At 37.0% G+C, this 13,063-nt stretch overlaps 2 protein-coding genes across 2 annotated transcripts; one reads left to right on the top strand and one right to left on the bottom strand.

Moving 5' to 3' along the window:
• Positions 1-135: 135 nt before the first annotated feature.
• Positions 136-1,581, bottom strand: LOC108573453 (eukaryotic translation initiation factor 3 subunit G-like). Its single transcript, XM_017935907.1, has 3 exons — positions 1,512-1,581; positions 713-1,174; positions 136-627 (listed from the first exon to the last, which is right to left on the bottom strand). Exons 2-3 carry the CDS (start codon positions 1,155-1,157, stop codon positions 215-217), a joined length of 858 nt encoding a protein of 285 aa, XP_017791396.1. The 5' UTR covers positions 1,158-1,174; positions 1,512-1,581; the 3' UTR covers positions 136-214.
• A 63-nt stretch (positions 1,582-1,644) lies between these two features.
• On the top strand, positions 1,645-5,870 carry LOC108573446 (calcium homeostasis endoplasmic reticulum protein). The gene is made up of 8 exons (XM_017935898.1): positions 1,645-1,854; positions 2,366-2,536; positions 3,143-3,806; positions 3,877-3,948; positions 4,177-4,573; positions 4,658-5,061; positions 5,138-5,503; positions 5,576-5,870. The coding sequence occupies exons 1-8, from the start codon at positions 1,836-1,838 to the stop codon at positions 5,868-5,870; spliced, it is 2,388 nt and encodes a 795-aa protein (XP_017791387.1). The 5' UTR covers positions 1,645-1,835.
• Positions 5,871-13,063: the final 7,193 nt, after the last annotated feature.

Genomic DNA, 13,063 nt, shown 5'->3' on the forward strand with positions numbered 1-13,063 from the left:
ATTTTGTAGTTGCTCCAATATAATTAAAAAAAATGCATTAATACTAGTTTCTTACAAATGTACATACTTCTCTAATTTTTACTGTGCAAGACATTAAAAACTGAAACAAAAATATACTATTTTTCTATTCCTGGTGTCACAATTAAATAGTTGCATATCTCCTATATTTTTACATGTTGCAATCCAGGTAAACAAAATTGAATTGTTTAACAAATTAGTTACTTTGTTGCTGTGGTTTTGACCAATCTACATTCAAGATAAGATGATCATAACCATAACCATTGAGTGTAGCAATAGCTTTTGCAGCTTCCACTCTGTATTTGAAATGTACATATGCAAATCCTTTACAAAGATTGGTCTGTTTATCTTTGGCAAGATAAAATTTAAGAACAGATCCAAATGGCTTAACAAGCTCATCCAAATCTCCATCTGTAGTACTCTCTGATAAATTGGAAATACGAATAGCAGTTGTATCATCGCGTCTTTGCATTTGCATAGGATCTCCGCGTTTGCTGCCTCCATCACGCATACCAGGTGGTACGTATTTACTACCTTGAGGTTTCAGTTCTGTCATTGCACCAGGGGCACTAGTAGTAATAAGGGGTTTCTTATCATCTGGCACTTTACCTGTAAATAAAACCATAGACTCAATATAGGATCAAACAATGTTAAATATTTCTTCCAAAAACAAATTTACAATGTTGAAACATACCTCCAGCAAGGACTGTGTCTTTATAAGGACACTTTGTTGTCCAATGGTCTCCATTACAATTACGGCATTTAACTACACCTTTGTCTCCCATACTCTTCAACTTGTCAAGACTATCCTCTTCAACCTTATTCTCTTCTTCCTTACTAGAAATGAATTGCATGAAAACATCTTCACCACCAACTGTGGTGGCAGGGTTTGGTCCAGGTCTGTCATCTGCAGAGTCTCCAAATTTGGCCCAATTTTTACGAACAGCAATTGTCTTTGAGACTACACGTCTTTCAATCTTATATGTACGAACAACCTTGACCTTTTTGTTATCTTGATTATATTTGTATTCAGTGAGAACTTTAAAACCATTTTCATAGGTCTCTGAAGGTGAGGGCAATGCTCTTCCCTCCTCTTCTACTTCATCAGCCCAACTGGACTTTACCTCTGCTACAGGCATGTCTAAACTTCAGATAGCTAATACAAATAAAAATAACTATTAATATTTTTAGATATTAACAAATAATAAGGTAATGTATGTGACATTACTTTATAGGTTATGTCGTAGAATCAATCACTAAATGCGTTTGAATTAATGATATAATAATATTAAACATATTTATCTATAATAAGCCACAAACACTTTATGTTTAATCGAAGTAAACTTCAGAACTTAACAAAAGAAATATAAAATATTGTTTTTCGTATACAGCGAACACATTACACAAAACACGTTTATCTTTCGAAAACATAAAAGCAGTGCGCAAATGAAAATTCGATGGCCTATTAAAAATACACTATTATAAATACTTACTGTTTAAACTTGTTACAAGAACAATCGATACAAACACGAACACTACAGAAAATTGACAGGAAAGTAAGTTCTTTGAAACACGAATGAAAATAAGCCGAAATGGACGAATTTCCGCATGTGATAAGTTGGCGTGTCAGCGGCTCTAGTGGTAGTTCTTTGAAACATGAAACTCCTGAATTAATGGCGACGTCTAGCGTTGTCGTGTTCAGTGTGAAAAAATAATGTTTTCCGGAGCCGTACTCCGATCGTGTACGGAAAAGTGTTAACGAAAGTAAAAACAAACGTGGTCGAATTCTGTGTGAAAGTAAAAGAGTAGTCGCGATAATGGACCAGGCACCTGCAGGTAAGAAAAGAATGTGATCTTGCGATTCGGTCAAGCGCGGTCTTGCACATTCCCACTCCGATCGAGCATATTAACGTTCCATCTTTTTTATTAACCGTAATGTCTGTGATCTATCGTTTTAGCATTTTAGTTAGTCAGAATTGAGGATTTGTGAGTTTCCACACAATGGAAATAATGAAATACATTTAAAAAAGACAAAATGTAGATTCTAAATAGTAGGTTATGTAAACCTGTGCAACGCATTAGGCTACCATTAAAAAGCTATTCACTCGACGAATTAAATTATCCTCAGGCAAATCTTCGTAGATATATTCACAAAATGATAAGTTTCAAAACAGATTCAATATTTCAGGTTACGATGGGCTGATTTAGGACTGCATACTTTAAAAAATAAGAGATCCTATTTCAGTACTGTATTTAAATTTTGCCATTTATACTGTAATAATTGTATAAGTAATTCATAATTGTTAGGTCATCATACTAATTCTGGTCATTTTGGTATAATACCCAGATACAGAGTTACGGAACATCATAGACAAACTAGCACAGTTTGTGGCTCGCAATGGACCAGAGTTCGAGCAGATGACGAAAAACAAGCAGAAGGACAACCCAAAGTTTGGTTTCCTGTTTGGTGGAGAGCACTTCAACTACTATCAATACAAAGTGACTACAGAGCAAGCCAGTAAGTGGGATACAGCCCCTTAACAGCTACAACAATTGAGAAGCATAATGGCCATGCTTTATTCAACGAACAAGGAATGACTTTGAAAAAGAGATACGGGTGAAAGGGTCTGAATTCGTCATAGTGAACATACAAAACTATTATTCATCGAATATGAGCACTTCATTTCAAGATTTTGGGATTGCTATTTATTAAGCAGAATGCTTTAGCTAAAGACATATTCTATTTCTTGGCAATGGTGATTTTAAGAAGATGTAGTTTTAAGATTCTTACTGAAGCTTATCTAATATGGACTACATTGTTGATATATTGCTTCAATCTATGTGGGAAATAAAACCCATTATAATACCCTGTAATGCCCTAGTACTGTAAAAAATAAAATAAAATAAAATAAAAAAAACATGTATATATATAAAACAGGGGAAGAGTATAGTGCTCCCAAAAGACTTACCGAATTTTCGATATAATTCTCTCATAAATGCCAAGAATTTTATTATGCACTGGTAGAAGATAAGACTCAACAGAAATTGGACTATTTGTATACTTTTTCAATATCCATTGAAGGAATCAAACATCTTACAATAATTCACCGTCATTCGTTTACAGTTTTAAAGCAAAAAGGAATAAATCCAATGCAAAATGCAGACCCACGTTTAAACGTTTCGCAGCAGCAGCAAACAGCCGCTACCGTCGCGCAGCCACTGAATAACGTCAATCTTGCACCTGGCCTAAGTACTCAAAACAATGGATTAAACCCAGTTGTGGGGATTGGACCAGTGGGAAATCAAGGTGGTCCCGTTATACCTGGAGTACCAGGACAAATTGGAGGGCCAGGAAATGCAGGACCACCGATTGGACCAGTCCCTGGTGCTATGGGAGGTGTGAATCCACCCATTGCTGGTGTTACTCAACCGGTTAACATTGGAGGACCCCCTGGATGGCTTCAAAATGAGTTAGCAAATCTTCAGTCACAGCAAACCACACTACAGGAACAAGTTAGACAATCAGAACAAAATCTGGCTGCGCAACATGCTGCATTGATGGCACAACAACAAGGAAGGGTTGAGGATGCTGTGAGACAAGCTCAAGAAACAGCTTTACAAAATAGTGCACAAAGCACAAACACAGATCTTGTTGCATTTGATGCAGTGTTACAGCCTATCATTGATAGCTGCACAAAAGATAGCATAAGTGCAGGGAAAGCCTGGATACTTCAAAATTCGGTTACACCGCAAAGCAATCAAGTGGTTGCGGATCATTTGCTGAAAAAGTATGTTAGTTCAAACTTCAATAGCGCACTGTTATAACTAAATCGATTAATTTTTAAATGTTTCTTTCAGAGTAATTCAGGCAACGAATTTTAGTCATAAACTCCATATTATCTATCTGGTCAACGATGTATTACATCATTGGTAAGTATAATATTTATTAAACAGCAGTTACAAACTTCATATTTCGGAACATTTGCGAAAATCAAATATCTTATGCTTCTATACTTGGAATTCAAGTGTACTTCTTGTTGATACAGTGAACGAAAAATTTAACACTTCAATTTCAGTATAAATAATATTCGTAGTTAGAAAGTTTGATAACTTCCATAAAAATGGTTGTGCACCATATTTAATTTTAAACTTCTTTAGTGCAAGAAAAAAATCTATGGATCTTCGCAAGGCAATGGAAAGTGTTGTTGTTCCAATGTTCTGTAACACTTCACTAGCTGCATCAGAAGAACAACTTAATAAATTAAATAAGTTATTAAGTCTATGGGAGTCAAAAAATAATTACTTTGATGAAGGAATTATAGATAAATTGAAACAACCAAGTGCATCTTGGTCTGAATATCAGGCCAATCTAGTTGCACAACATGCCAGCGCAATTACTCCGATCACAACATCGACAAAACAAACCTTTGATAATTATCAAGCACAACATCAAGCATTTGTCACGCATGCTTTGAGGCAAATACAAAACATTGAACAACAAAAGATAGCAATCGATCAACAATTAAAAGCACCACCTCCACCCCCACCGCAATTGGTAAGTTGATTAATTTTCTTTTCATATGCTTTGCATTTCTATAATATTTTATAAATATTAATAATGAAAAATCGTAATTTACAGAATCAACAGAATATGTCTCTGCCACCTAGTCATTCCGGTCCTCCTACTCCAATAGGCACAGATGTAAATTTCAGTCAACCACCCCCTGGATGGGGTGTACCTCCTGGAAATGAACCACCACCATTTTCGAATGTTCCATTACCAGATTTTTCGAAACCTCCGCCTGGGTTTGGTCCACCGCCTGTTATACATGAGCCCTCTGTTGAAGATTTAATGCCCAGTATGCCTTATTACGAACTTCCTGCTGGTTTGATGGTACCTTTGATTAAGTTAGAAGATGCTGAATATAAACCATTGGACCCAGAAGCTATAAGACTTCCACCACCTGCTCCTCCAAGCGAACGATTAGTAGCGGCCGTAGAAGCGTTCTATGCGCCACCAAATCACGACTCTCCACGGGACAGGTACAAACCATTATAAATTAGCAATATAATTGAAATATTAAACAAAATATTTTAATGTAATATGTATATGTTGTAGTGATGGATGGGAAAAATTAGGTTTATACGAGTATTATAAAGCAAAGAATGCTGCGCGTAAACGTAAAGAAGAAGACATAACGGCGGGTATAAGACAAAAGTCAAAATCACCGTCACCAATTTTGAGGCCAAGATCCAAAAGTCCTAGTCCACCAAAGAAACGATATCGAAGTAAATCCCGAAGTAGATCGCGCTCAAGATCGAGGGGTAGAAGCAGATCTAGATCTCCCACTGCTAATCACAGACGCAACAGCCGCAATAGCAACCATAACAACAGAAGCAGAAGGAGGAGGAATAGCAACAAGGATCGAAGTCCTGACAGGAGAATGGATAGGCAAGACCGAAGTCCAACTCCGCCCAGTTTTCTGTAAGTATCAATAATTAATAGATAGTGATATCGTATGTAAAAATTCGATTTGTACGAGTTATATTGTTTCAGTGGATCGACTTACAGTAAAGCTCCACAAGAAATTAGTATTGATGAGAGTAATAAAGGTCATCAGTTGCTCAAAAAAATGGGTTGGGGTGGTGCGGGTCTTGGTGCCAATGAGCAGGGTATTGAAGCTCCAATATCGGGAGGTGAAATTAGGGATAAGAACGATCAATACAAAGGCGTCGGTATTAATCTAAACGATCCGTATGAAAACTTTAGGAAAAGTAAAGGTCAAGCATTTATTACTAGAATGAAAGCGAGAGCGGAAGAACGTGCCGAAGAAAGAGGCGAACGGGACTGAATATAACCAAGTAAAATAACTAATTTGTTTATAATCCTTTCGTTGAGACATGATTATCGCGTGCAGTATGAATTTACATTGTCCTGTGGTCGACACACATTTCCAGCAGTCAATTCTTCACAATTTTATCGCGTAATTCATGTAAAGATTGATTTTAATGATTTCGTTTTTAATCGCTATTAGGGAAATAAATATTTTATATCTTCTTCTCCATTTCATTATATTCATGCTATATAGGAATTGTTTATTACTGAAATTGTAAAGTTCACCTATCTCTGTTATACAATTTTATATTCCCGTTAGAAATACGATCAATGATTTTATATTTTTTAATACTTCAATCAAATAGGAAATGTACATTTTCGATGCTGTGTCGATCATTCGTGGGCGTAAATCATTTATCTGTATATTTCCGTGTGAGGAAAATACCACAAGTGAATGATGACAAAAGGACAACTGTTTATAAAAACGATCACTTGTCAATTTATAAATAAGGCAAGGGTTATATAAGTTTACAATACGATATGCACCAAGAGTGGCTGTTGTTTACTAAATTCAATTTTCATGGTGCATGGTACGAAAGGAGAAAAATAAAATTTTATGCAACTACTGTACATTATGTACAAAAGTATTCGATCTTCGGCAAGGTTACCGCTAATAATAATAAATGATTTATCTATTGATAATTTGAGAAATTTCGATAAAAATAATAATTTTAAGCATACCAAAAGGACCGATTAATCAAAGATGACCAATCGCGCGATTAACGTCCATCGCGAACTTAACATGCGGAATTACATTTTAATTGTATCCCACACGACATCTTTAACTAAAATTCATTCTGCTCCCATGTAAAATGATGATAAATCAATTCGATGAATTTTCGTGTACGGGAATAAGAGATTTTTTGTGCAATCATTTGCACCTGAAAAAATATGAAACTAAAAAAAAAACTTGTATTTAGTAAGTTAATAAATGATTATATTGGATACATAAGAATAACTGGACGAATAAATGGTGTATGACTAAGCATAACGGAAAAAAAAAGAAATTGTAGAGAGAGTGAGCAAGAGAAAAAAAAAAGAGAGAATGTTCGTAATTAGAATTACCACGTCTTGAACACGTGCTCGACGTACATTCAAACTCTACACAGAACCACCGAAGAAGCAGTCAAAGAAAATTAATTCAATCGGTTCAAAGATATCCCAGAATAATAACATTCATAGATTTTTCTGAGCTGATATATTTATCGTCGGCTGTTACGGATACAAAGACTGAAAGAAAAATCGAAAATCTCAGTAACTGGCTAAGAACAGCTCGATGTACGATGGGACTATTAATCGTCAGAATTGCCTTTTTGAACTCCCCCAGTGGCAGTCGATATCGAAACCGAATAAATCCAACGTCGAACCGGTTTCGCAGCGATAACAGTCAAAAGCTACACACTTGGTGGCGTAAACAAAGCTAGAATGATGTGTATGTTCTTGGTAGTCATCCTACAAGGCCGTCCCCAGCTTTGATATTCTTTTTATATTACGTGATATTTTTTATCCATATGTTCGTACAAAATCTACACAGAAAAATTGCAATAAAATTTTTACGTAGGACTTCGAGGTTTCAACGAGACGTTAATATTTATTACAGTAGAGAATGATTTGAATAACTGTTCGTTTCAATTTTGATTCATTATTTGCCATCCTTTCCGCCATAAATACAGAGTGTCAAGACAGGCGTAATATCGGTTGATAACATTTCTCGAAAGTGCTAAAGATAAGTAATTTGGTTTTAGGAATCGTAAATATTGAATTTAACGATGATTCCACAGTATCTAGCGCCCTCCTTGGAACACAGTTACCATTGAAGCCAAAGGTCGTCGATAAAACACAGCAATTGAAACAATTTAAAAAGAAATCAAATAAAAAATCTGGTTCGCGGGTGAATATATGCTTCCACTTAAAGTACATAGACGGCGTTAGTGTACTAACGTCTCGAGATGTCGCATGTCGATGCACTCGATAGTAACGACACGCATTCTTTATGTGATCAATAATTAAATGATTTCAAAGAGAATGTAAGAAGGCCAAAAGCACGTGCAACAATTTTATAGCCAAACATTGTTCGGTCTACCTTTCTGAAAACCTGTCTGTATCACGTTACCATGACTGTGCAAACGTGACAAAAACAGACCAGTATCAAAAAGTAGTGTTTCCCGTGGGCCGATCCGTTGCTTATCTTGGATCGAGAGACTTGTATTTAAAATAACCGGCTGCGCTCGTGGGAAACGCATACGTGCGTGTACGAGTTACTCGACTGATGCAGCACGTTTAAGCAAAACGTGACACCGAACTCGAAAAGTATGTGAAGATAAAAAGTAAATTACGTTAACGATTTGGCAGCGGCACGTATCCATTGGATGCACACTCCTGCTGCGAAAGTGTTTATTCTTAGAACGTAATGTTTAAGTTCGCGAAGATATTCTTAGAAGGAAATACCGATTATCGAAGAACGACGTGGGGTGAATTAACATATGTAAAAAATATGTTTGTTTGTATTCCTTTTGATTTGACTCTTTTTTCTCTTTTTTTTTTGTGCATCAGATATTTAAAATAATTTTACGGATAATCTCGTGCGGTACAGAAATAAAATATTTATTTTCTTTGGAATATTTTGAAGTTGACATTTCGTGTATACAAAATATACAATTTTTTCACGACTTAAACTCATCTGAACTTGTCACATTCAAAGGATGTTTAATGAAAGATAATCTATAACTTGATTGAAGTTACACCTCGTGACCTTTTAAATACTCGTTTCATTGATGAAGTAGCTATCTAATTTTACAACACGAGTGTCATCATATAACGTCGATAACGTTACTGATGTAACGTTTACAATATTGCATGAAATTTTAACGTTCAAAACAGTATATCACGAAGAAACATCTATAGTTTGAGTCAAATATATTGGCGATCACATAGTTTTTTCCTCGGTCGTTTCTCGGTTCCACTCTTTATCTTTCGGTAGTTAACAATCATCCTATAGAATCTTTCGGTTTCGCCCTTAAACTACTCTTATAATGCTACGACATACACACACACACACACACATATATATATATAAAACTATACGTGAATAGATATGGCGAGAGTAAGCAAGTCACGGCACTTGAAGTGGATACCGCGCGTATTACAATGAATCACCCAATGACGAAAATTGCAATTTCTACAAACTTCGTCGTATCTTTAGAAAAAATAGTACCAGTGGATGAAAATGAATCCAAATACGACATAAATCGGACTGAATGTGTTTGGGCTCATTTTTATCAATGAATTTTTTGAAATTGGATGATTCGTTGCAACGCAAACAGTATCCCTTACAAGTGTCTCGACCGTTGTTACTTCGAGAAAGCCTATTGCCAAAAAAAGAAATGTAGCTTCATAAGGTATTGTCTTCAAAAGTAAAATAAAGATCGTCTTACAAAAACAGATACGCCCATAGGTCTATACGTTGACCAGTTGAACTATTGCATACACAGGTCTCGCTTAGTAGTAGGGTTCGTCGGTGTGAAAAAAAAGACGGAGGAGAAATGACCTTGTCCAGTTGAGACATTTGGCCTTTAGTATAAAATATGTTGTTTTACACGGTTGAACAATACGAATATTAGAAACTGACAAGATATAAAGTTACAAATCTCGCTATGAAATGATTTTGCTGGAAATAAAAAGAGTAGGAAGAAACTATATAGATATAATCACAATTCACATGAGGCGCGATTCTGAGCTTGTGACTTTTTATCACAAAGCAAGGCAAGTTTCGTATTACTGATTACAAGAGTAGTAAACGCTGTGTATCATTTCACCCTTGCTTGTCAAGATTTTCACGGACACTGTCAAATTATAACAACTCTCCTTGGACCTGTTACATCCATAGAAACATATAAAATACATGTCACACTCTTGTCACTGAATTACGACACATTGCAGCATTTCGCAATGTTCTACGATAAACGTAATAACAGTTTACATAGTTGTTGTAGCATAGAAGAGGACAGAACGGAATTTTTCGCTGGGCCATTGGAAACGTTCCGAATATACACAAGTACGTATATCAACATAAATATGCACACGTTTTTATAATCATGAATTACGTCTATTTATCGATATAATGAATCTCTTGTGTCATTTTCTCACACTAAATCAAACATTTAACGAATGGTAAACAAAGTGTCGATATTATTAATTCTAACTGTTTGTATCGAATAAAAAAGTATTTTCGCAAGATTTATAAATAGAACACGTACTAGTTATAAAAAGAATAATTTAATTTTGCAGTAATTTATTCATCGATTCTTGACAAGCATGCCACCTTTTGAAAGTCAGCTATAAATCAAGCCGTGTCCCAGGTAACAGGTAACCTCATAGTAATCAGAAACCGGATCTCGCACTCGCGTCGCGTATTTAGACCGGAAGTGCGTCTCTTTAGTTCGCTTTAAATAGTCACTCATGCTGCTGGTTTCCTTATATGTAGGTATCGATAACGAGACCCATCGGTGATTTCAAGTGAACGTTCTAGGCTATTTTTGGTATTAAGATAACAGTGCTATAATTAGCTCTTCATGTTGGTAATGGCACCACTGGTGTGTGGGATTTTATCTGAATTTGAGCAGTATGATGTCATAAACGTCAAATTGAAACGATCTTTTTTTTTTATATTATTAAAACCAAAAACATTTTACTGCTTCTCACATTTGCTTTATTTACAAATAAAAGTCACTGTATGGTAATGTAGAAAATTGTATACTTTCATGAGAGAAATCGAATAAGGGATTTTGTTTTTATTTATTAAAATATAAATAGTTCCGAAGCAAGCAATTATTCAAACGAGATACGAACATTCTCAATTATTCTCGACGTTAATCTAAAGATCGTGTGCTATCTCTCAAGATCATTTCGCGATATCGTCACTGCAAACGGTGCAGCTCCATATATATTTACAGAAGGACTTCTAGCCAGTCTGAACAGTTTCTTCTGTTCGCTCTGCACCTTCCCTTTCTCTCGCGGCCGAAAGGTACACGCAAAGAGACGCCACGACGAACGTGCAGCGATCGGCATGCCTGCGTGTCGGCCGACACGGACAGAGAAAACAGGTTAGCGTGACTCGTGAATTAGAGAGAAACGCGTGCATTCGTAACCGGCGGGGTGGGAGAGGATCGCGAATGAGGATAGAGAACAGCTGGAGATCAGCGAGTGGAATGAAGACAGAGAGAAGGTACCGCGTTACATTCCACGTGATCAAGAGAAGGGCACGCCTCGACCGTCGAGTCACGCGCTCGACCACGCGTTTACTCTTACCGACACGTGCACGCAATGTGTCCGACCGCGCACTCGGTAGAACAGAGAACTGGTTATTTTACGTGCACGGCGCGCAATGACATCTCTTGGACGTTGGTCCGTTATGCACGTCGAATTGCGAACGATGCAACGTTGTCAGGTTACATTTGGGGCCGGTGTGCAATCTCGCTTTAAAAATTCAACGGGTTTTTACAGGAATCTTAAATAATGCAATTTCTCGATTGTGTAATATCGCGTCTCCAGACTGTGTCGTTCTTTCACAAATTATCAACTTGTATAGGTATATGTAACTGGAAGATAGACGGGTAGGTTATGTAGCACGCAGAGAGTTATGGTATCCTGAAACGGTATATCGAACGTCTGTTAAGAAAGGATTACATACTGGTTGGTATTGTAAGTTTTTATGGAGCTAAAATTTGATATTGTTATGTTGTTGAACATATCGATTAGCGATGTATTATCGGTAGTGTACAGTATTTTTCGAAATAAATGTACCAAATTTCAGCAGATCATTTTAATAATTAAAATACGATACAGTGGTGATAGACTGTCGCGTTGATTTGAAACATTCCTAACCTATAATTATACACGTAATTCTCGCACACTATTGTTTGCAACAGGTAGCATTTCCATGTGTTTTCAGTTGAATACTTAATTCGTATCGCGAATGATTAAATTGGACCGTGAGATAATGTAGTGTAACCGTATTGTCTAATAGGTTTCATACGATAAAAAGACGAGAAACGTTCGTGGGATTTTCAGGTTCAAGTACGAAGTCGCGTTGGAAGTTCGCTTCTTGGGAACGCGCGGACCTATCAAGATTTGATCACGGGAATCAAGAGCTATCCAGGGCAAGAAGGGAATGCGATGTAACGGCTATAATTATGTATCGGCCAGGCGAATGTTCTAATTTGCCAAGGACAAACGAGCGGACATTTCTGCGAGACGTGATTTTCAGGCGATAATTGAGGGGAAGCACCTCGATGTACTCGGGCGATGCAATCACCGTGATGTAATTGCTTTCACGTGCCCCCGCTCGACCCTTGTATAACGTTCTTTTACTTGTTTTTCTTCTTTTTTTTTTCTTTATTTTTCTTTATTGTTATAAATCCGTGGCCACATCAATTTCACTTTGTCACATCATTGCTAATTCAACGTTCTTCGGTTTTACGTAATAGGAATTGCACGTTCCTCGAGCATTGCGTAAATGGTGAAACAAAGGGATCGAAGGAAAAGGTGATGCATTCCTAGGCGGCAGGAATTTTCAAAAGATTCATCCCGGAATACGGTGTCGCCCGTGGTAACCGATCGTCGTAACGTACAAAAATACAAACATCGTTGAATATTCATCGACATGTGTCCACCCACGGCGGATGTTCTATCTAAAAGTCACGTAGGCACACACGGTGAGACATGGTCACCGTTTCAACGATGCATAATTTAATTCAAAGAGGAATCCGTCGAGTGCTCTAGAAGGAATTTAAATTGCCCCACGTCTCTCGTGGCAGAATCCGGAATCAAAGGTTAAAGATCTGGCCGTGATAACGAGCCAACGACGCCCTATCAGACCTACTTGCGTTCAACTGTTCGCGTGTACCGAAAATATCCCCGTCCGAGCGTTATACTCAATTGAACGAACGATTAGGTTCAATAATTTCTTTTTAGAGTGTCGCCGATGGTCCGAGCCGATTAATATACGACACCGGGACACGCAATGGTGAACCAAATCAAAAATAACCGGTAGTTGCCACAGATTGCGTTTATTTTCTCTCGAGCCGTGCAGAAAATAAGACGCCTATTTTCGAATCGGTCGCGTTACGCGTGTACTCGCGCATACGTCAA

Source organism: Habropoda laboriosa, unplaced genomic scaffold (genome assembly GCF_001263275.1).
Source record: "Habropoda laboriosa isolate 0110345459 unplaced genomic scaffold, ASM126327v1 scaffold92, whole genome shotgun sequence".
Lineage (NCBI taxonomy): Eukaryota > Metazoa > Arthropoda > Insecta > Hymenoptera > Apidae > Habropoda > Habropoda laboriosa.